Source organism: Bombina bombina, chromosome 4 (assembly GCF_027579735.1).
Source record: "Bombina bombina isolate aBomBom1 chromosome 4, aBomBom1.pri, whole genome shotgun sequence".
NCBI lineage: Eukaryota > Metazoa > Chordata > Amphibia > Anura > Bombinatoridae > Bombina > Bombina bombina.
The window spans coordinates 1,240,941,636-1,240,964,476 of record NC_069502.1 but is presented as its reverse complement, the minus strand read 5'-3'; the positions used below and the strand labels follow the sequence as shown (position 1 = coordinate 1,240,964,476).

The following is a 22,841-nucleotide window of genomic DNA, read 5'->3' as shown; positions in this document are numbered from 1 at the left end:
TACATACACGGCGCTATACAGAGACACAATACATACACGGCGCTATACAGAGACACAATACATACACGGCGCAATACAGAGGCACAATACATACACATCGCTATACAGAGACATAATACATACACGGCGCTATACAGAGACACAATACATACACAGCGCAATACAGAGGCACAATACATACACGGCGCTATACAGAGACACAATACATACAAGGCGCTATACAGAGACACAATACATACACAGCGCAATACAGAGGCACAATACATACACGGCGCTATACAGAGACACAATACATACACAGTACTATACAGAGACACAATACATATACAGCACTATACAGAGGCACAATACATACACGGCGCTATACAGAGACACAATACATACACAGCACTATACAGAGACACAATAGATACACAGCACTATACAGAGACACAATACATACACAGCACTATACAGAGGCACAATACATACACGGCGCTATACAGAGGCACAATACATACACGGCGCAATACAGAGGCACAATACATAAACAGCACTATGCAGAGGCAGAATGCATACACAGTACTATGCTGTCATAAAAAGGTAAGATATAATTGGAAGCTATGTGCACAGATATCGTATTGATTATGTCATTCATATAGCAAGCTATTGATATCAATGTTATTGCTGCATGATACAACATTGTTGACAACACTGAATTGGATGATGTCGACCCCCCCTTTCTGTGTCAGAGACACATTACATGCCTGGCATGTCCCCAGTACACATGAAAGTATGTTTACTCAAACCTCCTGCTGTTCAGAGTTTCACTAGACAGGACTTTTAAAGAACAAACAACTATAAGAGATAATGTCACATCTAAAGAGACTTTGATCATGGTCTCAGAAGAGAGGTAATTTCTAAAGAATTATTGTTGTATAGTCTATCCAGATTGAAATCTCTAAATTAATTTAGCCTAATAAATTCATTACTTAGATCACAGGAACCCCTGTGGATAAGCAGCCGAGAGGTCTACAATTTAAGATACCTTTCCAGGATGACCAACAATTTAAATATCTATTATCTCAGTGCAAATTGGCACACACTGAGTTCCAAATACACAAACCCCAGACGTTGAAGCTCCAAATGCCCTTGGTGATATGGGGAAGTTGAAAGCATCAAAATTGAGATTTTAAAGTACAACTTATGTCAAATTTTCAGTTATGGTGTACCTCAGCATTGTATAAATGTATATTTGTGGTTCTGAGAGAAATGCCTAACAGTAACATAGTAGAAAAGTATCTGCTAAATTGAGTAAGTAGCTATATGGTCAATTTAAAATGTCCAATTTATTTCAAAATGAATAACATACTTTTGTTTTCCAGTCATCTGATACACAAATTAGGTTTCAGATATAACTAGTAGATACTAATATATGAATGCCTATATAATGTGTGCCCTGAATCATATCATATAGCGTATACACTAAATATTAAAATAATATCTACAGATATGCAATATTTATATTAATATGGGATAATAATCGAATGTAAATATAGCTATATGAAATTACATCAGACTGCCACTCACAAGGTATGTATGTGATATTAAGATTTAAATTGTAAACTGATAAAATATTAATTAGATCCATGCTGAAATTATTAATATCCGTTTAAGTACCATATAAGTAGTAAACTCATACGGCTAGATTTAGAGTTGGGCGGTAGCCGTGAAAACCAGCGTTAGAGGCTCCTAACGCTGGTTTTAGGCTACCTCCGGTATTTGGAGTCACTCAAAATAGGGTCTAACGCACACTTTTCAGCCGTGACTTTTCCATACCGCAGATCCCCTTACGTCAATTGCGTATCCTATCTTTTCAATGGGATTTTTCTAACTCCGGTATTTAGAGTCGTGGCTGAAGTGAGCGTTAGAAATCTAACGACAAAACTCCAGCCGCAGAAAAAAGTCAGTAGTTAAGAGCTTTCTGGGCTAACGCCGGTTCATAAAGCTCTTAACTACTGTACTCTAAAGTACACTAACACCCATAAACTACCTATGTACCCCTAAACCGATGTCCCCCCACATCGCCGCCACTCGATTACATTTTTTTAACCCCTAATCTGCCGACCGCCACCTACGTTATCCTTATGTACCCCTAATCTGCTGCCCCTAACACCGCCGACCCCTATATTATATTTATTAACCCCTAATCTGCCCCCCACAACGTCGCCGCCAGCTACCTACACTTATTAACCCCTAATCTGCTGACCGCAAAGCGCCGCCACCTACGTTATCCTTATGTACCCCTAATCTGCTGCCCCTAACACCGCCGACACCTATATTATATTTATTAACCCCTAATCTGCCCCCCTCAACGTCGCCTCCACCTGCCTACACTTATTAACCCCTAATCCGCCTCACTAACCCTATTATAAATAGTATTAACCCCTAATCTGCCCTCCCTAACATCGCCGACACCTAACTTCAATTATTAACCCCTAATTTGCCGACCGGAGCTCACCGCTATTCTAATAAATGTATTAACCCCTAAAGCTAAGTCTAACCCTAACACTAACACCCCCTTAAGTTAAATATAATTTTAATCTAACGAAATTAATTAACTCTTATTAAATAAATTATTCCTATTTAAAGCTAAATATTTACCTGTAAAATAAATCCTAATATAGCTACAATATAAATTATAATTACATTGTAGCTATTTTAGGATTAATATTTATTTTACAGGCAACTTTGTAATTATTTTAACCAGGTACAATAGCTATTAAATAGTTAAGAACTATTTAATAGCTACCTAGTTAAAATAATTACAAAATTACCTGTAAAATAAATCCTAACCTAAGTTACAATTAAACCTAACACTATACTATCATTAAATTAATTAAATAAAATACCTATAATTACCTACAATTAAACCTAACACTACACTATCAATACATTAATTAAATACAATATCTACAAATAACTACAATGAAATAAACTAACTAAAGTACAAAAAATAAAAAAGAACTAAGTTACAAAAAATAAAAAAATATTTACAAACATAAGAAAAATATTACAACAATTTTAAACTAATTACATCTACTCTAAGCCCCCTAATAAAATAACAAAGCCCCCCAAAATAAAAAAATGCCCTACCCTATTCTAAATTACTAAAGTTCAAAGCTCTTTTACCTTACCAGCCCTGAACAGGGCCCTTTGCGGGGCATGCCCCAAGAAGTTCAGCTCTTTTGCCTGTAAAAAAAAACATACAATACCCCCCCCAACATTACAACCCACCACCCACATACCCCTAATCTAACCCAAACCCCCCTTAAATAAACCTAACACTAAGCCCCTGAAGATCATCCTACCTTGTCTTCACCTCACCAGGTATCACCGATCCGTCCTGGCTCCAAAATCTTCATCCAACCCAAGCGGGGGCTGGCGATCCATCATCCGGTGGCTGAAGAGGTCCAGAAGAGGCTCCAAAGTCTTAATCCTATCCAGGAAGAAGAGGCGATCCGGACCGGCAACCATCTTGATCCAAGCGGCATCTTCTATCTTCATCCGATGACGACCGGCTCCATCCTGAAGACCTCCACCGCGGACCCATCTTCTTCCGGCGACGTCCAACTGAAGAATGATGGTTCCTTTAAGGGACGTCATCCAAGATGGCGTCCCTCGAATTCCGATTGGATGATAGGATTCTATCAGCCAATCGGAATTAAGGTAGGAATATTCTGATTGGCTGATGGAATCAGCCAATCAGAATCAAGTTCAATTCGATTGGCTGATCCAATCAGCCAATCAGATTGAGCTTGCATTCTATTGGCTGTTCCAATCAGAAACAGATCCGATCCGGAACAGCCAATAGAATGCGAGCTCAATCTGATTGGCTGATTGGATCAGCCAATCGGATTGAACTTGATTATGATTGGCTGATTCCATCAGACAATCAGAATATTCCTACCTTAATTCCGATTGGCTGATAGAATCCTATCAGCCAATCGGAATTCGAGGGACGCCATCTTGGATGACGTCCCTTAAAGGAACCGTCATTCTTCAGTTGGACGTCGCCGGAAGAAGATGAGTCCGCGTTGGAGGTCTTCAGGATGGAGCCAGTCGTCATCGGATGAAGATAGAAGATGCTGCTTGGATCAAGATGGTTGCTGGTCCGGATCGCCTCTTCTTCCCGGATAGGATGAAGACTTTGGAGCCTCTTCTGGACCTCTTCAGCCACCGGATGATGTACGCCAGCCCCCGCTTGGGTTGGATGAAGATTTTGGAGCCAGGACGGATCGGTGATACCTGGTGAGGTGAAGACAAGGTAGGATGATCTTCAGGGGCTTAGTGTTAGGTTTATTTAAGGGGGGTTTGGGTTAGATTAGTGGTATGTGGGTGGTGGGTTGTAATGTTGGGGGGGTATTGTATGTTTTTTTTACAGGCAAAAGAGCTGAACTTCTTGGGGCATGCCCCGCAAAGGGCCCTGTTCAGGGCTGGTAAGGTAAAAGAGCTTTGAACTTTAGTATTTAAGAATAGGGTAGGGCATTTTTTATTTTGGGGGTCTTTGTTATTTTATTAGGGGGCTTAGAGTAGGTGTAATTAGTTTAAAATTGTTGTAATATTTTTCTTATGTTTGTAAATATTTTTTTATTTTTTGTAACTTAGTTCTTTTTTATTTTTTGTACTTTAGTTAGTTTATTTCATTGTAGTTATTTGTAGGAATTGTATTATTTAATTTATTTATTGATAGTGTAGTGTTAGGTGTAATTGTAGGTATTTTATTTAATTAATTTAATGATAGTATAGTGTTAGGTTTAATTGTAACTTAGGTTAGGATTTATTTTACATTTAATTTTTGTAATTATTTTAACTAGGTAACTATTAAATAGCTCTTAACTATTTAATAGCTATTGTACATGGTTAAAATAATTACAAAGTTGCCTGTAAAATAAATATTAATCCTAAAATAGCTATAATATAATTATAATTTATATTGTAGCTATATTAGGATTTATTTTACAGGTAAGTATTTAGCTTTAAATAGGAATAATTTATTTAATAAGAAATAATTAATTTCGTTAGATGTAAATTATATTTAACTTAGGGGGGTGTTAGTGTTAGGGTTAAACTTAGCTTTAGGGGTTAATACATTTATTAGAATAGCGGTGAGCTCCAGTCGGCAGATTAGGGGTTAATAATTGAAGTTAGGTGTCGGTGATGTTAGGGAGGGCAGATTAGGGGTTAATACTATTTATTATAGGGTTAGTGAGGCGGATTAGGGGTTAATAACTTTATCATAGTAGCGCTCAGGTCCGCTAGGCAGATTAGGGGTTAATAAGTGTAGGCAGGTGGAGGCGACGTTGTGGGGGGCAGATTAGGGGTTAATAAATATAATATAGGGGTCGGCGATGTTAGGGCAGCAGATTAGGGGTACATAGGGATAATGTAAGTAGCGGCAGTTTACGGAGCGGCAGATTAGGGGTTAATAATAATATGCAGGGGTCAGCGATAGCGGGGGCGGCAGATTAGGGGTTAATAAGTGTAAAGTTAGGGGTGTTTAGACTCAGGGTACATGTCAGAGTGTTAGGTGCAGACGTAGGAAGTGTTTCCGCATAGCAAACAATGGGGCTGCGTTAGGAGCTGAACGCGGCTTTTTTGCAGGTGTTAGGTTTTTTTTCAGCTCAAACAGCCCCATTGTTTTCTATGGGGGAATCGTGCACGAGCACGTTTTTGAGGCTGGCCGCTTGCGTAAGCAACTCTGGTATCGAGAATTGAAGCTGCGTTAAATATGCTCTACGCTCCTTTTTCGGAGCCTAACGCAGCCTTTATGTGGACTCTCAATACCAGAGTTATTCTTATGGTGCGGCCAGAAAAAAGCCGGCGTTAGCTTTTCGGGTCGTTACCGACAAAACTCCAAATCTAGCCGATAGTTAGTATGAAAATACTCTGATTAAATAGTATTTACTAATCCCATACATATTGGACATATTTGTCTGCTGATGCAAGAAAAGTGATTATATTAAATATATATATTAAATATACATTTAAAAATTAAAAGATATATAGTAAACAGTTAGCAGTATTGATAATGAAATTGCATTTCTATGTCTGCTGCCCCCTAATGAACTAAAAGTGGTATAACAGTTAAACGGGTTGGCTGTTAAAACCCATATTGTGACAGACCCCTCTGTCAGTACTGGAAGGTTTAACTTTGTTCAGTTTTGAGAAACAATTTTCTGAAGACAGGTTTCCTGGCATCAGCTATTGTTTACTGTAATTAAGTTTAGGTGATAAGCGTTCACCTTGTTTAATCACCTCCAGATATCAGACTGCCAGGTGCCAAGAAGGACTCCATTGTTTTCTTGTGTTTAATTGTTTATTTGGTTAAGTAATGTAATTCTATTGTATCCTGTAAAAGGGCGTCTTCCCTCTATCTAATGTACTATACTCTTCCAATCCCCCATCTGGTCTCCTAGGGAGTGTCAACCAGATGGGAGACCTGCATAAATACTGGGCATATAGCCCTCAATAAAACACATTCTGTTTTACCCTCAAGATGGAGCTTGGTCTCGTGTTTGGGGGGAATTAACTGGGTTCATGTGCTGCTGATCCCGTATTCAGGGCATCTTTTATCTGGTATTAACCCTTGATATCCGGGTTATACCATAACAATTGGTGGCAAGCGACGGGATGGTCCTCATTGCCCAGAAGAGCAACTACACATCCGGACCTAATGGGAATACCGTATGAAAGGCTGAAAAGAGCCACCCTTAAAGACCTGCTAGAACAATGGGGCCGACAGGCCAGTAACCTCAGGAAGAGGGAGATTATTACAATACTGACTGAGATGGACGGAGTACCAGGGCCCGAAGGAACCAATGAGCCCAGCATATCAGACAGAACCCCCGAAGAAGCAAGCTTTGACCGGGCGGTTAAAATAAGACTGGCACATTATGGCCCCAACCCATCTGCCGAAATTATCGACCGGGTCATAGCAGCCGTGGAGGCCAACCTACTTCGCCAAAGTGGTGCTGCAGCAGCCCAAGTCACAGCAACCCCAGTGGAAAAGAGAAAAGTACATTTTGCAGCTATTAAAAACTTCCTGGAAAAAGAAGGAGAGATTGATGGGTACCTTGCGGATTTTGAGAGGCAATGTGCCCTACACAAGGTACCCACAGAGGACTGGGTCACGATATTATCCGGAAAATTATCTGGCCGGGCCAGCTAGGCTTTTCGGGCCATTCCAGATGAGGAAGTCTGGGATTATAATGCTGTAAAAGAGGCTCTGCTCTCCAGGTATGCAATTACACTGGAGGCATACAGAAGACAGTTCAGAGACACTGTTAAACTAGCTGGATATTCCTACGTTGAGTGGGCATGTAAGGTGCACCACACAGCAGCTCACTGGATGGCGGGGTGCAAAGCCGTATCTGGGGAAGAGGTGCTGCAGCTATTCCTGTTGGAACATTGCTTCGACAAGTTATCCGCAGGAGTTAGAGAGTGGGTTTGGGACCGTAAACCCTCCACACTCCATGAAGCTGCTCACCTGGCTGATGAGCATACGGATGCCCGCAAACTGGACACTGCTACCACTAAGATCCCTGCCAGAGTGGAGTACCGACCCACAGTCACCGCAGCAGCTACCAGTTACCAACCCCCGGCGCACCGCTCTACCACACCGCCTCCAGCCACAAACTATCCTTAGACAGCCCGTTTCAACTCACGGGACTACTCACAGCATATTCGGTGCTTTGGATGTAAGCAACTAGGGCACAAAAGACCAGAGTGTTCCCTAAACACAGCGAACCAAGCACAGTCCTGCAGGAGACCCGCCGGCAGAAACCCACGTAACCCTCAGCCTGCTGCCCACTGCGTAGAGGAGGAAGAATGCTGGGGCATCCTACATGAAGCAGACCCCGTGCAAGCTGCCCACCGGGATAACCGGCAACTGGTTAAAGTGAATGGGAAGGAGGTCAGTGGTCTACGGGATACTGGTGCTACCATGACCTTGCTCCAAAAGAACTTGGTGTCTGAGAAACAGCACACTGGAGACACTGTGGCTGTGAGGGTAGCAGGGGGCGCTGTGTTCTGCCTACCTGTTGCCCGGGTACATTTGGATTGAGGAGTGGGCTCTAGGCATGTGAATGTGGGGGTCATGAAGTACGTACCAGCTGATGTTCTCCTTGGAAATGACTTGGCCCCCCTTGTTTCTGCCTACGCTCCCATGGGTCCCACCGATGTTAACCCTGTGACTACCCATGCCCAGATCCGTGCCAACGAGACCGACCCACCTGCTGCTAAGCTCCAGGACGCTGAGCTCAGTAAATCTCTATCCGCTATTGATACGTGGAAGTCCCATTACAACGCGCTGATGAAAGAGAAGAGTCAAGTAGATGATGAAATGGTCACGTTAAACAATCACGTAACAGTGCTAGCGGGAGAGAAGAGGAGCACAGAGGAAAAAGCGCATTTAGAACGGGAATCTCTGCTAGACAAGCTGCACCGACAGACCGCAGAAAACACCTGCTTCAGAGTGGAACATGAAACAGTAAAGACAAACTTAGCGACACTTGAGGAAAAGCTGACGCTGTCAGTATGAAGGGCTTGTGGATACCTATAAAGAGCAGGTACAAAAAACTCGTAAAGAAGCCGATGAGATTTGTCTCCAACTGGAAAGAAGCATCTCTGAAAACAAAAACTTGAAGGACTGTTTAGCCCTGGTCTGGGTACTGAAGAAGTTGAACCCTTATTTATACAGACAGGAATTCTCTCTCATAACGGGAATGCAGATGGATTGTCCCTGCAAACTGACATTCCTACCACCTCCTAGTCCGGTCATCCCCAAGTTGACCTGCCAAATGGTCAATAGGTTAAAAGTGCTTGGTGAGTACAGCGCTACAAAGCCCTAGAAGAAGGGTTTGTGGCTAAAGATGGTGTCCACGATTAGTTGTTATACCTATAAGTGGTGTATATGATAGTAATACAAATAGCCGATAGGTCTAAGTGCATGAATATTACAATGTATGGAAAAAGGAATTTATAATGGATCAAACGCTCCTATATGCTTTGCTAAAAACATTTATTATGTTTTGCTAATAACATTTAATATGACATATATGTTTAAAAATCCTTGACAATGTGTATATACATAAAATACATAAATGACAGTAGTAAAAAGTCCTTTAAAAACAAAATTTTATAAACAGGATCTTGAAAACAAGATCTATGGTACCATTATGTGCACATAAAAAGGGGGGGTTTATAAAAATAGAAATAAAGTCTTAAAAATCTGAGGAATAGTCGTGTGATCCTATGGTATATCGACTTTTAAAATGTCCCAATGCTGGTGTGTTCAAACTTAGTGAACCACTCAAAGATATGAAAAAATGAAAAAATGTGAAAAAATGTGAAAAAATAGATTAATTGCCTCCAAAAAATGAAAAAAAATAGTAAAAAATACAACTTGTGATATCACAACTGTGTAAAAGTGAAAAATAATTCTAAAAATAAAAATAAAAATGAGTGGGATGTATACCAAAAATATGCCTTAGTGAATGTCAAATATATCCTTAAAAATAGTGTTCCCAAAAAGGTTGTGATAACTCCAAATACAAATGTTGTTAAAAAGTCTGTTGTAACTCAAAATATATCCAAAATATATCCAAACAAGTGTGGTAATAGGATTCCTAAGTGTGGGTCCTCTTCTTGAGGTGTGTGTTAGAACTTCAGTGGTATCATCTTGAACCTATAAAATGATAAGAAACATAGTGCAATAAAGCTACTAAAAGATAAGGGTAAATGGTCAAGCCAGGTCTGTTGGAGTGTCCCACCAGGAGGGTGCCGTGTGACAGACCCCTCTGTCAGTACTGGAAGGGTTAATTTTGTTCAGTTTTGAGAAACTATTTTCTGAAGACAGGTTTCCTGGCATCAGCTATTGTTTACTGTAATTAAGTTTAGGTGATAAGTGTTCACCTTGTTTAATCACCTCCAGATATCAGACTGCCAGGTGCCAAGAAGGACTCCATTGTTTTCTTGTGTTTAATTGTTTATTTGGTTAAGAAATGTAATTCTATTGTATCCTGTAAAAGGGCGTCTTCCCTTTATCTAATGTACTATACTCTTCCAATCCCCCATCTGGTCTCCTAGGGAGTGTCAACCAGGTGGGAGACCTGCATAAATACTGGGCATATAGCCCTCAATAAAACACATTATTCTGTTTACCCTCAAGATGGAGCTTGGTCTCGTGTTTGGGGGGAATTTACTGGGTTTGTGTGTTGCTGATCCCGTATTCAGGGCATCTTTCATCTGGTATTAACCCTTGATATCCAAGATACATTTAATAAGGTATATGACATCCCTAAAATAATTATTTTCTTAAGTGGTGCAGTACCTATATTTTCCAACAAAGGAACCAATTCTATAATTGACCACTTAGAGTCCTATGAAAATGCTTTATCCATAATGAATGTTAATAGTAAGCAGTTGAAAATTACATTTCTGCCCTGGGTATTTGAGGATAAACATACAAGTTCTTTGCTTCACTTAAGGATATGAATATTCATTCCTGGAGTGAAACAAAGCTAAAATAGCCGTATCCGGGTTGAAATGTTGCGCCAATCAATGCCCTATAGAATTCCTTTCTACACTAAAAAGTGTGTACAGTATGGCTGGAGACTACCCCATATTTGAAAGCTCAGAATTTGTGAATCTGTTTTATGAAGCATTGCCTGTGCACATCAAAGAAAAATTAGCCCAATCCAGTATCACCTAAACTGTGCCTTTCATTCGTCGCAAACAATAATTATGGCAATAAGTGCTAAGTCTGGCACAACCCAGAACCATTAGCAAAAATAAACATTGACGGTATTGTGCTGGGTAAATGCTATATCCAGCACAACCCAGACATTTTGATTATTGAAACTAGGTTGCTAGTGAAATCGGATTAAATAAAAGCTAAGTCTGGCACAACCCAGACCACTCAACCGGTATAACTTATTTAGTACTAGCAGTTATTATACAGAGAGCATAGTTCTGTTCAGAAAGTGTCTGGCTATTAAAATAAGTGCACCAAAACGCTCTATTGGATCCCCACTAGGTTTCAGATATGACTAGTAGATACTAATATATGAATGCCTATATAATGTGTGCCTGGAATCATGTCATATAGCGTATACACTAAATATTAAAATAATATTGTGACAGACCCCTCTGTCAGCACTGGAAGGGTTAACTTTGTTCAGTTTTGAGAAACTATTTTCTGAAGACAGGTTTCCTGGCATCAGCTATTGTTTACTGTAATTAAGTTTAGGTGATAAGCGTTCAAATTGTTTAATCACCTCCAGAGTCAGACTGCCAGGTGCCAAGAAGGACTCCATTGTTTTCTTGTGTTTAATTGTTTATTTGGTTAAGTAATGTAATTCTATTGTATCCTGTAAAAGGGCGTCTTCCCTCTATCTAATGTACTATACTTTTCCAATCCCCCATCTGGTCTCCTAGGGAGTGTCAACCAGGTGGAAGACCTGCATAAATACTGGGCATATAGCCCTCAATAAAACACATTATTATGTTTTACAATCAAGATGGAGCTTGGTCTCGTGTTTGGGGGGAATTAACTTGCTTCGTGTGTTGTTGATCTCGTATTCAGGGCATCTTTCATCAGGTATTAACCCTTGATAACCGGGTTATACCATAACAATTGGTGGCAATCGACGGGATGGTCCTCATCTCCCAGAAGAGCAACTACACATCCAGACCTAATGGGAATACCGTATGAAAGGCTAAAAAGAGCCACCCTTAAAGACGTGCTAGAACAACGGGACCGACAAGCCAGTAACCTCAGGAAGAGGGAGATTATTACAATACTGACCGAGATGGACGGAGTACCAGGGCCCGAAGGAACCAATGAGCCCAGCATATCAGACAGAACACCCAAAGAAGCAAGATTTTACCAGGCGGTTAAAATAAGACTGGCACATTATGGCCCCAACCCGTCTGCCGAAATTATTGACCGGGTCATAGCAGCTGTGGAGGCCAACCTACTTCGCCAAAGCGGTGCTGCAGCAGCCCAAGTCACAGCAACCCCAGTGGAAAAGAGAAAAGTAAATTTTGCAGCTTTTAAAAACTTCCTGGAAACAGAAGGAGAGATTGATGGGTACCTTGCGGATTTTGAGAGGCAATGTGCCCTACACAAGGTACCCACAGAGGACTGGGTCACGATATTATCCGGAAAATTATCCGGCCGGGCCAGCTAGGCTTTTCGGGCCATTCCAGATGAGGAAGTCGGGGATTATAATGCTGTAAAAGAGGCTCTGCTCTCCAGGTATGCAATTACACCGGAGGCATACAGGAGACAGTTCAGAGACACTGTTAAACTAGCTGGAGATTCCTACGTTGAGTGGGCATGTAAGGTGCACCACACAGCAGCTCACTGGATGGCGGGGTGCCAAGCCGTATCTGGGGAAGAGGTGCTGCAGCTATTCCTGTTGGAACATTGCTTTGACAAGTTATCCGCAGGAGTTAGAGAGTGGGTTCGGGACCGTAAACCCTCCACCCTGCATGAAGCTGCTCGCCTCGCAGATGAGTATACGGATGCCCGCAAACTGGACACTGCTACCACTAAGATCCCTGCCAGAGTGGAGTACTGTGTTGAGAAAAAGAAAGAATGGCACTAGCACTACAATAATGTTAATACAGGGTTGCTCAAATTAGATTAGATTGATATGTGTTTATGTACGTATATATTTATCTATGCATATGCATATATCTGTACACACGTTCAAGTCTGTGTGTATATCAATCTTAATAGTGTAGCTTGTGGTGAGCTGGGGTGCTTGTGCACAGGAACAACTTTTGGATTGAGTCTAGAGCCCAAGAGAAGGGATCAAGACTGGAAATAGTGCACTTAGGCAGCACTCCCGTCCCTGATTTGAGTGAATAGTAATAATAAACTCACATTCAGGACCAAAAAGTTTCTATTCAAAAAGGATTTACTTAAAACATAACTTTTATTCAACAATGATTGTAAAATCAATATGTGTATGTGTGTGCTTTAAAAACACATAGGAACTGGATTGTAAATATTGGCTAATGGTCAATTTGGCAACCTAGTTATACTGATATAAGGGACACCTCTGAGGGGTCCCACTTTTTTATATATATATAGGTGCTTGTTTATATTTTGTATCATACGCTAGGGGTGGATTGGAGTGTTTCACAATGGGCAAAATAAGATATTTCTTCTAAGTTACTAGACAAGCCGACACCTAACTCTAATAGACACTGTTTGAGAATCACTACAAGACTCATATTACGCTATTTCAGCTCACAGCATTCCAAACAGTACGAGTGCTATATGATATCAAGCCAATGCTAACTACAAACTTTATTAAGCATATTGTATTTAAGTAATCATACACTGACCCCCATGGTATTTTGACAATTGTGCTACACGCCAGTGATATAATAAATGTAAAGGACACACAAACTTGAACTGGAATTTAGATTTAATATATTACCAACAAGGCCAAAATAAGGCCTCTCTTAAGATACAGTTTTTTCTTTTGCCTTTTTTCAAAAAAATTAACATATAAGTTAAACAGCCACCAAGACCAGTTACAACACGCACAAACAGTTGCACTATTTCCAGTCTTGATCCCTTCTCTTGGGCTCTAGACTCAATCCAAGAGTGGAGTACTGACCCACAGTCACCCCAGCAGCTACCAGTTACCAACCCCCCGGCGCACCGCTCTACCACACCACCTCCGGCCACAAACTATCCTCAGGCAGCCCGGTTCAACTCACGGGACTACTCACAGCCTATTCGGTGCTTTGGATGTAAGCAACTAGGGCACAAAAGACCAGAGTGTCCCCTAAACACAGCGAACCAAGCACAGTCCTGGAGGAGACCCGCCGGCGGAAACCCACGTAACCCTCAGCCTGCTGCCCACTGCATAGAGGAGGAAGAATGCTGGGGCATCCTACATGAAGCAGACCCCGTGCAAGCTGCCCACCGGGATAACCGGCAACAGCACCGGCAACTGGTTAAAGTGAATGGGAAGGAGGTCAGTGGTCTATGCGATACTGGTGCTACCATGACCTTGCTCCAAAAGAACTTGGTGTCTGAGAAACAGCACACCGGAGACACTGTGGCTGTGAGGGTAGCAGGGGGTGCTGTGTTCTGCCTACCTGTTGCCCAGGTACATTTGGATTGGGAAGTGGGCTCTAGACATGTGAATGTGGGGGTCATGAAGTACGTACCAGCTGATGTTCTCCTTGGAAATGACTTGGCCCCCCTTGTTTCTGCCTACGCTCCCATGGGTCCCACCGATGTTAACCCTGTGACTACCCATGCCCAGATCCGTGCCACCGAGACCGACCCACCTGCTGCTAAGCTCCAGGACGCTGAGCTCAGTAAATCTCTATCCGCTATTGATACGTGGAAGTCCCGTTACAACACGCTGATGAAGGAGAAGAGTCAAGTAGAGGATGAAATGGTCATGTTAAACAATCACGTAACAGTGCTAGCGGGAGAGAAGAGGAGCACAGAGGAAAAAGCGCGTTTAGAACGGGAATCTCTGCTAGACAAGCTGCACCGACAGACCGCAGAAAACACCTGCTTCAGAGTGGAACATGAAACAGTAAAGACAAACTTAGCGACACTGGAGGAAAAGCTGACGCTGTCAGTATGAAGGGCTTGTGGATACCTATAAAGAGCAGGTACAAAAAACTTGTAAAGAAGCCGATGAGATTTGTCTCCAACTGGAAAGAAGCATCTCTGAAAACAAATACTTGAAGGACTGTTTAGCCCTGGTCTGGGTACTGAAGAAGTTGAACCCTTATTTATACAGACAGGAATTCTCTCTCATAACGGGAATGCAGATGGATTGTCCCAGCAAACTGACATTCCTACCACCTCCTAGTCCGGTCATCCCCAAGTTGACCCGCCAAAGGGTCAAGCCGGGTCTGCCGGAGTGTCCAACCAGGAGGGAGCCGTGTGACAGACCCCTCTGTCAGTACTGGAAGGGTTAACTTTGTATGCGATTACACCGGAGGCATACAGGAGACGGTTCAGAGACACTGTTAAACTAGCTGGAGATTCCTACTTTGAGTGGGCATGTAAGGTGCACCGCACAGCAGCTCACTGGATGGCGGGGTGCCAAGCCATATCCGGGGAAGAGGTGCTGCAGCTATTCCTGTTGGAACATTGCTTTGACAAGTTATCCGCAGGAGTTAGAGAGTGGGTTCAGGACCGTAAACCCTCCACCCTGCATGAAGCTGCTCGCCTGGCAGATGAGTATATGGATGTCTGCAAACTGGACACTGCTACCACTAAGATCCCTGCCAGAGTGGAGTACAGACCCACAGTCCCCCCAGCAGCTACCAGTTACCAACCCCCGGTGCACCGCTCTACCACACGGCATCCAGCCACAAACTATCCTCAGACAGTCCGGTTCAACTCATGGGACTACTCACAACCTATTCGGTGCTTTGGATGTAAAGAACTAGGGCACAAAAGACCAGAGTCTCCCCTAAACACAGCGATGGTGGTGGGTGTATAAAGCGCCTAAAAGGCTAGGGTATAAGAAACATGAAAAATGCAAAAAAAATTAAAAAAATATAAAAAAATATAAAAAAAATAATACAATAGGATATGGTGGTCCTAGGAACAAGAATCTATCAATGAATTTTAACAGTTTAATACATCTTAAAACAAGTAATAGTAAAATAAAAATACATAAACATAAGCATAAATTTAAGCACAAATTAATACAGACTGTATATAAAATCAGATAAAACCGGGAGATATATAAGTCCTAATTATGGATCCATAATATAAAAAAGTTGAAAACGATATAAAATAAATATATATATATATATATATATATATATATATATATATATATAAAAAATAATGGATATTGTCCAGTGGTAATGTCCAGTGAAAAGTGTCCAGAAAAAATATCCAGTGAGAAGTGTCCAGAAAAAATATCCAGTGAGAAGTGTCCAGAAAAAATATCCAGTGAGAAGTGTCCAGAAAAAATTAATGGAAAATGTGTGTCCAAATGCCAAAAATAATATGTGTTAGCTAAAAGCCAAAAAATGTCTATGTCACACTTAATCCAAATAACAGCTGATGTGGTGGTGGGAGATAGTGAAAAACTTGGTGTGGTGAAAAAAATATAGTGTGGTAAAAAAATATGAAAAAATCAGCAATCCAAAAAGTATATAAAAATTGTGTTGAAAACTTAGATGGTGTACAAGAAACTTCAGTGGATTCCTAGTGGTTTTCTGTGTCCTTGTAGTGGAATGTTTGGGTGTCCTATAGAAGATTACAAAACATAGTGTAGATTGTATAGGATAAAATAAAATAAAAATGTCAGAAAAGTGCTTACCAATTATCGATGCGTTTCGGCCTGTATGGGCCTTTTTCAAGATAATATATATTATCATTTTCACCTTTTTTATATTATGGATCCATAATTAGGACTTATATATCTCCCGGTTTTATCTGATTTTATATACAGTCAGTATTAATTTGTGCTTAAATTTATGCTTATGTTTATGTATTTTTATTTTACTATTACTTGTTTTAAGATGTATTAAACTGTTAAAATTCATTGATAGATTCTTGTTCCTAGGACCACCATATCCTATTGTATTATTTTTTTTATTTTTTTTTATTTTTTCATATTTTTCATGTTTCTTATAGCCTAGCCTTTTAGGCGCTTTATACACCCACCACAAATTCTTGTTCTCCATAGGCCAGCTAGGAGGCCTTTTGTATAAAGCTAGGGGGTCACCCATTTGGCGCTTGCTCTGAACCTATACCATTACCCTAAACACAGCGAACCTAGCACAGTCCTGGAGAAGACCCGCTGGCGGAAACCCACGTAACCCTCAGCCTGCTACCCACTGCATAGAGGAGGAAGAATGCTGGGGCATCCTACATGAAGCAGACCCTGTGCAAGCTGCCCACCAGGATAACCGGCAACAGCACCGGCAACTGGTTAAAGTTAATGGGAAGGAGGTCAGTGGTCTACGGGATACTGGTGCTACCATGACCTTGCTCCAAAAGAACTTGGTGTCTGAGAACCAGCACACCGGAGACACTGTGACTGTGAGGGTAGCAGGGGGCGCTGTGTTCCGCCTACCTGTTGCCCAGGTACATTTGGATTGAGGAGTGGGCGCTAGACATGTGAATGTGGGGGTCATGAAGGACTTACCAGCTGATGTTCTCCTTGGAAATAACTTGGCCCCCCTTGTTTCTGCCTACGCTCCCATGGGTCCCGGAGATGTTAACCTGTGACTACCCATGCCCAGAACCGTGCCGCCGAGACGACCCACCTGCTGCTGAGCCCCAGGACGCTGAGCTCAGTAAATCTCTATCCGCTATTGATACGTGGAAGTCCCGTTACAATGCGCTGATGAAGGAGAAGAGTCAAGAAGAGGATGAAATGGTCTTGCTAAACAATCACGTAACAGTGCTAACGGGAGAGAAGAGGAGCGCAGAGGAAAAAGCATGTTTAGAACGGGAATCTCTGCTAGACAAGCTGCACCGACAGACCGCAGAAAACACCAGCTTGAGAGTGGAACATGAAACATTAAAGACAAACTTAGCAACACTGGAGGAAAAGCTGACACTGGCTCATAGTGAGGTGCAGCAACTCAAGGGCACCCTATGTCAGTATGAAGGGATTGTGGATACCTATAAAGAGCAGGTACAAAAAACTCGTAAAGAAGCCGATGAGATTTGTCTCCAAATGGAAAGAAGCGTCTCTGAAAACAAAAACTTGAAGGACTGTTTAGCCCTGGTCTGGGCACTGAAGAAGTTTAACCCTTATTTATACGGACAGGAATTCTCTCTCATAACAGGAATGCAGATGGATTGTCCCAGCAAACTGACATTCCTATCACCTCCTAGTCCGGTCATCCCCAATTTGACCCGCCAAAGGGTCAAGCCAGGTCTGCCAGAGTGTCCCACCAGGAGGGAGCCGTGTGACAGACCCCTCTGTCAGTACTGGAAGGGTTAACTTTGTTCAGTTTTGAGAAACTATTTTCTGAAGACAGGTTTCCTGGCATCAGCTATTGCTTACTGTAATTAAGTTTAGGTGATAAGCGTTCACATTGTTTAATCACCTCCAGAGTCAGACTGCCAGGTGCCAAGAAGGACTCCATTGTTTTCTTGTGTTTAATTGTTTATTTGGTTAAGTAATGTAATTCTATTGTATCCTGTAAAAGGGCGTCTACCCTCTATCTAATGTACTATACTCTTCCAATCCCCCATCTGGTCTCCTAGGGAGTGTCAACCAGGTGGGAGACTTGCATAAATACTGGGCATATAGCCCTCAATAAAACACATTATTCTGTTTTACCCTCAAGATGGAACTTGGTCTCGTGTTTGGGGGGAATTAACTGGGTTTGTGTGTTGCTGATCCCGTATTCAGGGCATCTTTCATCAGGTATTAACCCTTGATATCCTCGTTATACCATAACAACTATCCACAGACTTGCAATATTTATATTAATATGGGATAATAATCAAATGTAAATATAGCTATATGAAATTACATCAGACTGCCACTCACAAGGTATGTATGTGATATTAAGATGGACATTGTAAACTTAGAAAATATTAATTAGCTCCATGATGAAAGTAGTAATATCCTTTTAAGTACCATATAAGTAGTATACTCATGTTTAGTATGAACATACTCAGATTCAATTGTATTAAATAATCCCATACATATCTGAAATATTTGTCTGCTGATGCAAGAAATAGTGAGTGTATTAAATATACATTTTAAAATTAAAAGCTATATAGTAAACTGTTAGCATATTGATAATTAGTGATGTCGCGAACCTTAAAATTTCGGTTCACGAACGTCAGACTCGAACTTCCGCTACTGTTCGCGAACCGGCGAACCGCCATTGACTTCAATAGGCAGGCGAACTTTAAATCCCACAAGGACTCTTTCTGGCCACAATAGTGATGGAAAAGTTGTTTTAAGGGGACTAACACCTGGACTGTGGCAGGCCGGAGGAGGATCCATGGCAAAACTCCCACGAAAAATTACATAGTTGATGCAGAGTCTGGTTTTAAGCCATAAAGTGCCTTAATCACCTAACATTCCTAAATTTTTTTTGAATAACGTGCTTTAAAACATCAGGTATGATTTAGTATCGATCAGGTAGTGTAAGGGTTACAACAGTCAATGTCTGTGTGAGCACCTATTTAAACGCCCAGTCAATTTGGTGATTGTGATGTAAACCCAAACTTGTAATACCAAGATGTGGTTGTCTCGATAAATTGACTCACCCCTGGCTGTAGACAGTGACTCAGTTGTTTCTTCCTTCCGCTACTTGCAGAGTCTGGCCCGTCCTAAGAGAGCTGGCTTAATCTCCGGGGTAATGGGTATGCATCCAGCAGAGCCCCTTTCTTTTTGCCTCCGGCTCGTGATCCGCTCTCCTCCTGGGTCCCGCTCCACTCGCGGTAACTTGGCGTCTGACGTCACTGGATACTTCCTTCACAGCCGTTCAATCAACTGTTAGAATCGTGTGGTGGGCGCTGGCTGAATCAATCATAGTGACAGCGGATACAAGCTACCTCTGTGCAGGCTCCGTTTCAAAGAGTTCAGGATAACAAAGTGATGAGCTGCACCAGGGTACTTGTTAAAAAACTTTTATTGTAGGTCACAAAATCTTCTTTTCAGAAGCATCATTACACAACAATAATGGACATTGTGGTGTGTGTGTAGAAATCGCCCAAAGAGCTTCTTGCTGACGCGTTTCAGCCTGTACCGGCCGTAATCGTAGCATAATGCTCATAATCCCAATTCACCTTTAAATCCCATGTGCTAAATTGTGATTGGATAAAACCATTATCCTGGGCGGTCTCTAACATCACACCTAATGAATATACACCAATTTAAATCGTTATTCATTGTCTTTTCATAAACAAAAAATAAGTAATATTGAAATTATTCATTTGCTTTAGATCAGAATTACTTGTGCTATACAGACCAATAAATGCCATTAAACTTAAAAATGTAATTTTGGCAAATTATTTCGGCTATTTTACCCAGTAAACTTTCATACTTATAGTAATGAGTTATTACTGTGCTTTTTGGTCCTTTGCTTAAATATGAGGACTTAAAAACTAGCGAACCACTACAAAAAAGAAAAGAAAAGAAAAGAAAAGAGAAGAAAAGAGCTACTCCCAAATTTAGTAACTTTCAATTTCTTATTGTTGTAAATTTCTTATTAACTTCCAAGTTATGATGTTGCCAGACTTGATCCAAATAAACAAATAGTTAAAAAATTATTCATACAATAATTTTTGTGCATATTTTCTTGAACTTTTTTATTATTTCTTAAAATCCAAACATGGATTATAGCATTCACTTTCGGAAGAAAGGGACTTCAAATACCAAACTCCAAATCTCAAACTGTGAGATACGATTAGTGAAATACATATCTATGGATTTTGGTTATGATTAATGACCCTTCTTTAACCGTGCCTTTTGAATTGTAGACCCAGGACCTTTCATTCCCAAAAATTAATTATGTCAAATTCCGAATTTAGACCTGTGGGGATTCTGGTTTTGAGTCTATGTATCCAAAAGGCTTCCCTTTTGGCTAGGAGTTTATCTCTGTCCCCACCCCTTGCCTTACATGTTACCTGCTCAATAATCGTCCACCTCATTGTATCTGTACTCTTGTCATGTTTCATTTTAAAGTGTTGCACTAATGGTGTTGTTAATTTCCCTGCTTTTATATTAGTTACATGTTCGCGTATTCTGTCCCTTGTTTCTCTAGTCGTGAGTCCTGTATATTGGACTCCGCACTGTACACAGGTCAGCAAGTAGACTACATAAGTTGCTCGACAATTCAGGCATGAAAAATGCCTAAAGCGTTCACCTGTTATTGTGCTTGAGAAACCTTCCCCGCTCTGTAACAATCCACATGCTATGCAAGATGTGTAACTGCATCTAAAAACCCCTTTAAATCTTAACCATGATGATTGATCCGGTTTTTTAATACTTATTTGTGTGGGAGCTAAAATGTTAGCTAGACTTTTTCCTTTTTTAAAAGCATACCTGCACCCCTTGGATATGATCTCACTTAGATCATCATCAGCTGATAACATCCGAAAATGTTTTCTTATTATGTTGCAGATTTTATGATATTGATTACTGTATCTTGTAATAAAGGATACACCTTCAAAGTGTTCCTTTTCTTTAGGTTTCTCTGGATTCAGAAATTGTGTCCTCATAGTATTGGATATCTCTGCTCTTACAATAGATACTTCCTTTCTGTTATACCCTCTTTGACACAGTCTGTCCTCTAAGTCTGAAGCCTGTATATCAAATTCCTCTTGTGTTGTACAATTACGTCTTAAACGTATAAACTGCCCCTTTGTAACTGATCGAAAAACCCTTTTAGGGTGGTTACTTCTCACATGGAGCAGCGTATTTCCTGAAATAGGTTTTCTGAACACTTTTGTGTATACTTTGTGCTGCCTGCTCATTAGTGTTACATCCAAATAGTTGAGCTGTGTAACATTAAACTCATGTGTTAGCCTTATCCCCACTGTGTTGTTATTAAGATATTTTAGGAAGTTCTCTGCTTCCGTCTCACTCCCATCCCAGATGATCAAAAGATCATCTATGTACCTCCTGTAGTAGATAATCTTAGCTCTCCAGGATCCACTCTCTCCATAGATGTGGGACAGCTCCCACCAACCCATGAATAGGTTGGCATAGGAGGGGGCAAATTTAGCCCCCATCGCTGTCCCACATCTCTGGAGATAGTGGTCCGCCTCAAACATAAAGAAATTGTGGGTTAACAAAAACTCAGTTACTCTGAGGATGTAACTACAAAATGGGGAACTGTACTCAGTCATCCTTTTCAGGAAAAAAGCAATAGCTTCCAGACCCTTGTCATGGGGTATAGATGAGTACAGGGATGTTACATCTATTGATAGCCAACTGTATTGGCTTTGCCAGACAACTGATTCAAGTTCAATCAGAAGTTGCTTAGTGTCTCTCAAATAGCTTGGCAATTTAGAGACCATTGGCTGTAGGATGGAGTCAAGCCATTGTGACATAGGCTCTAGTATAGATCCTATGCCGCTGATAATGGGACGGCCCTTCACATCTATTAAAGACTTATGTACTTTTGGAAGGAAATTGAAAACAGGCTTGATCGGTGAATCCACTATCAAAAACTCACTTGTTTTCTCATCCACAAAGCCTGCCTCCATTCCAAATCAATCAAATTGCGTCAGCAAGAAGCTCTTTGGGCGATTTCTACACACACACCACAATGTCCATTATTGTTGTGTAATGATGCTTCTGAAAAGAAGATTTTGTGACCTACAATAAAAGTTTTTTAACAAGTACCCTGGTGCAGCTCATCACTTTGTTATCCTGAACTCAGTGTAAGGGTTACGCCCGCTTCACAGTGACAGACCAAACTCCCCGTGTAACGCACCGCAAACAACTGCAAACAGTCCATATGCACAACCACGAGTTAGATAGATTTGATAGTTAGATACATACATTACATAGATCAATAGATGCAATATACATTTGATGATAGATACGAATTACATAGATCAATCGATGCAATATACATTTGATAGATACGAATTACATAGATCAAAAGATGCAATATACATTTGATAGATATGAATTACATCGATCAATAGATGCAATTTATATGTGATAGATACGATTGATAGTTAGATAGATTTGATAGATAAATAGATAGATTTGATAGAAATATGATTTCCCTGACAGAGTATAACAATAAGACATGCGGTCTGGGACCCGTGGTGTGTTAAGTAGTATTATTCTTAG

At 40.9% G+C, this 22,841-nt stretch overlaps 1 protein-coding gene across 1 annotated transcript in view; it reads right to left on the bottom strand.

Moving 5' to 3' along the window:
• LOC128658296 (TRPM8 channel-associated factor homolog) overlaps positions 1-22,243 on the bottom strand; it is a 261,422-nt gene extending 239,179 nt beyond the window's left edge. Inside the window, exons 1-2 of the mRNA XM_053712830.1 lie at positions 21,842-22,243; positions 20,660-20,929 (exon numbers count right to left, since the gene is read on the bottom strand). Coding sequence (XP_053568805.1) covers positions 20,660-20,929; positions 21,842-22,243 — 672 coding nt within the window. The remainder of the gene's footprint in view (positions 1-20,659; positions 20,930-21,841) is intronic.
• Between the last annotated feature and the right edge of the window lie 598 nt (positions 22,244-22,841).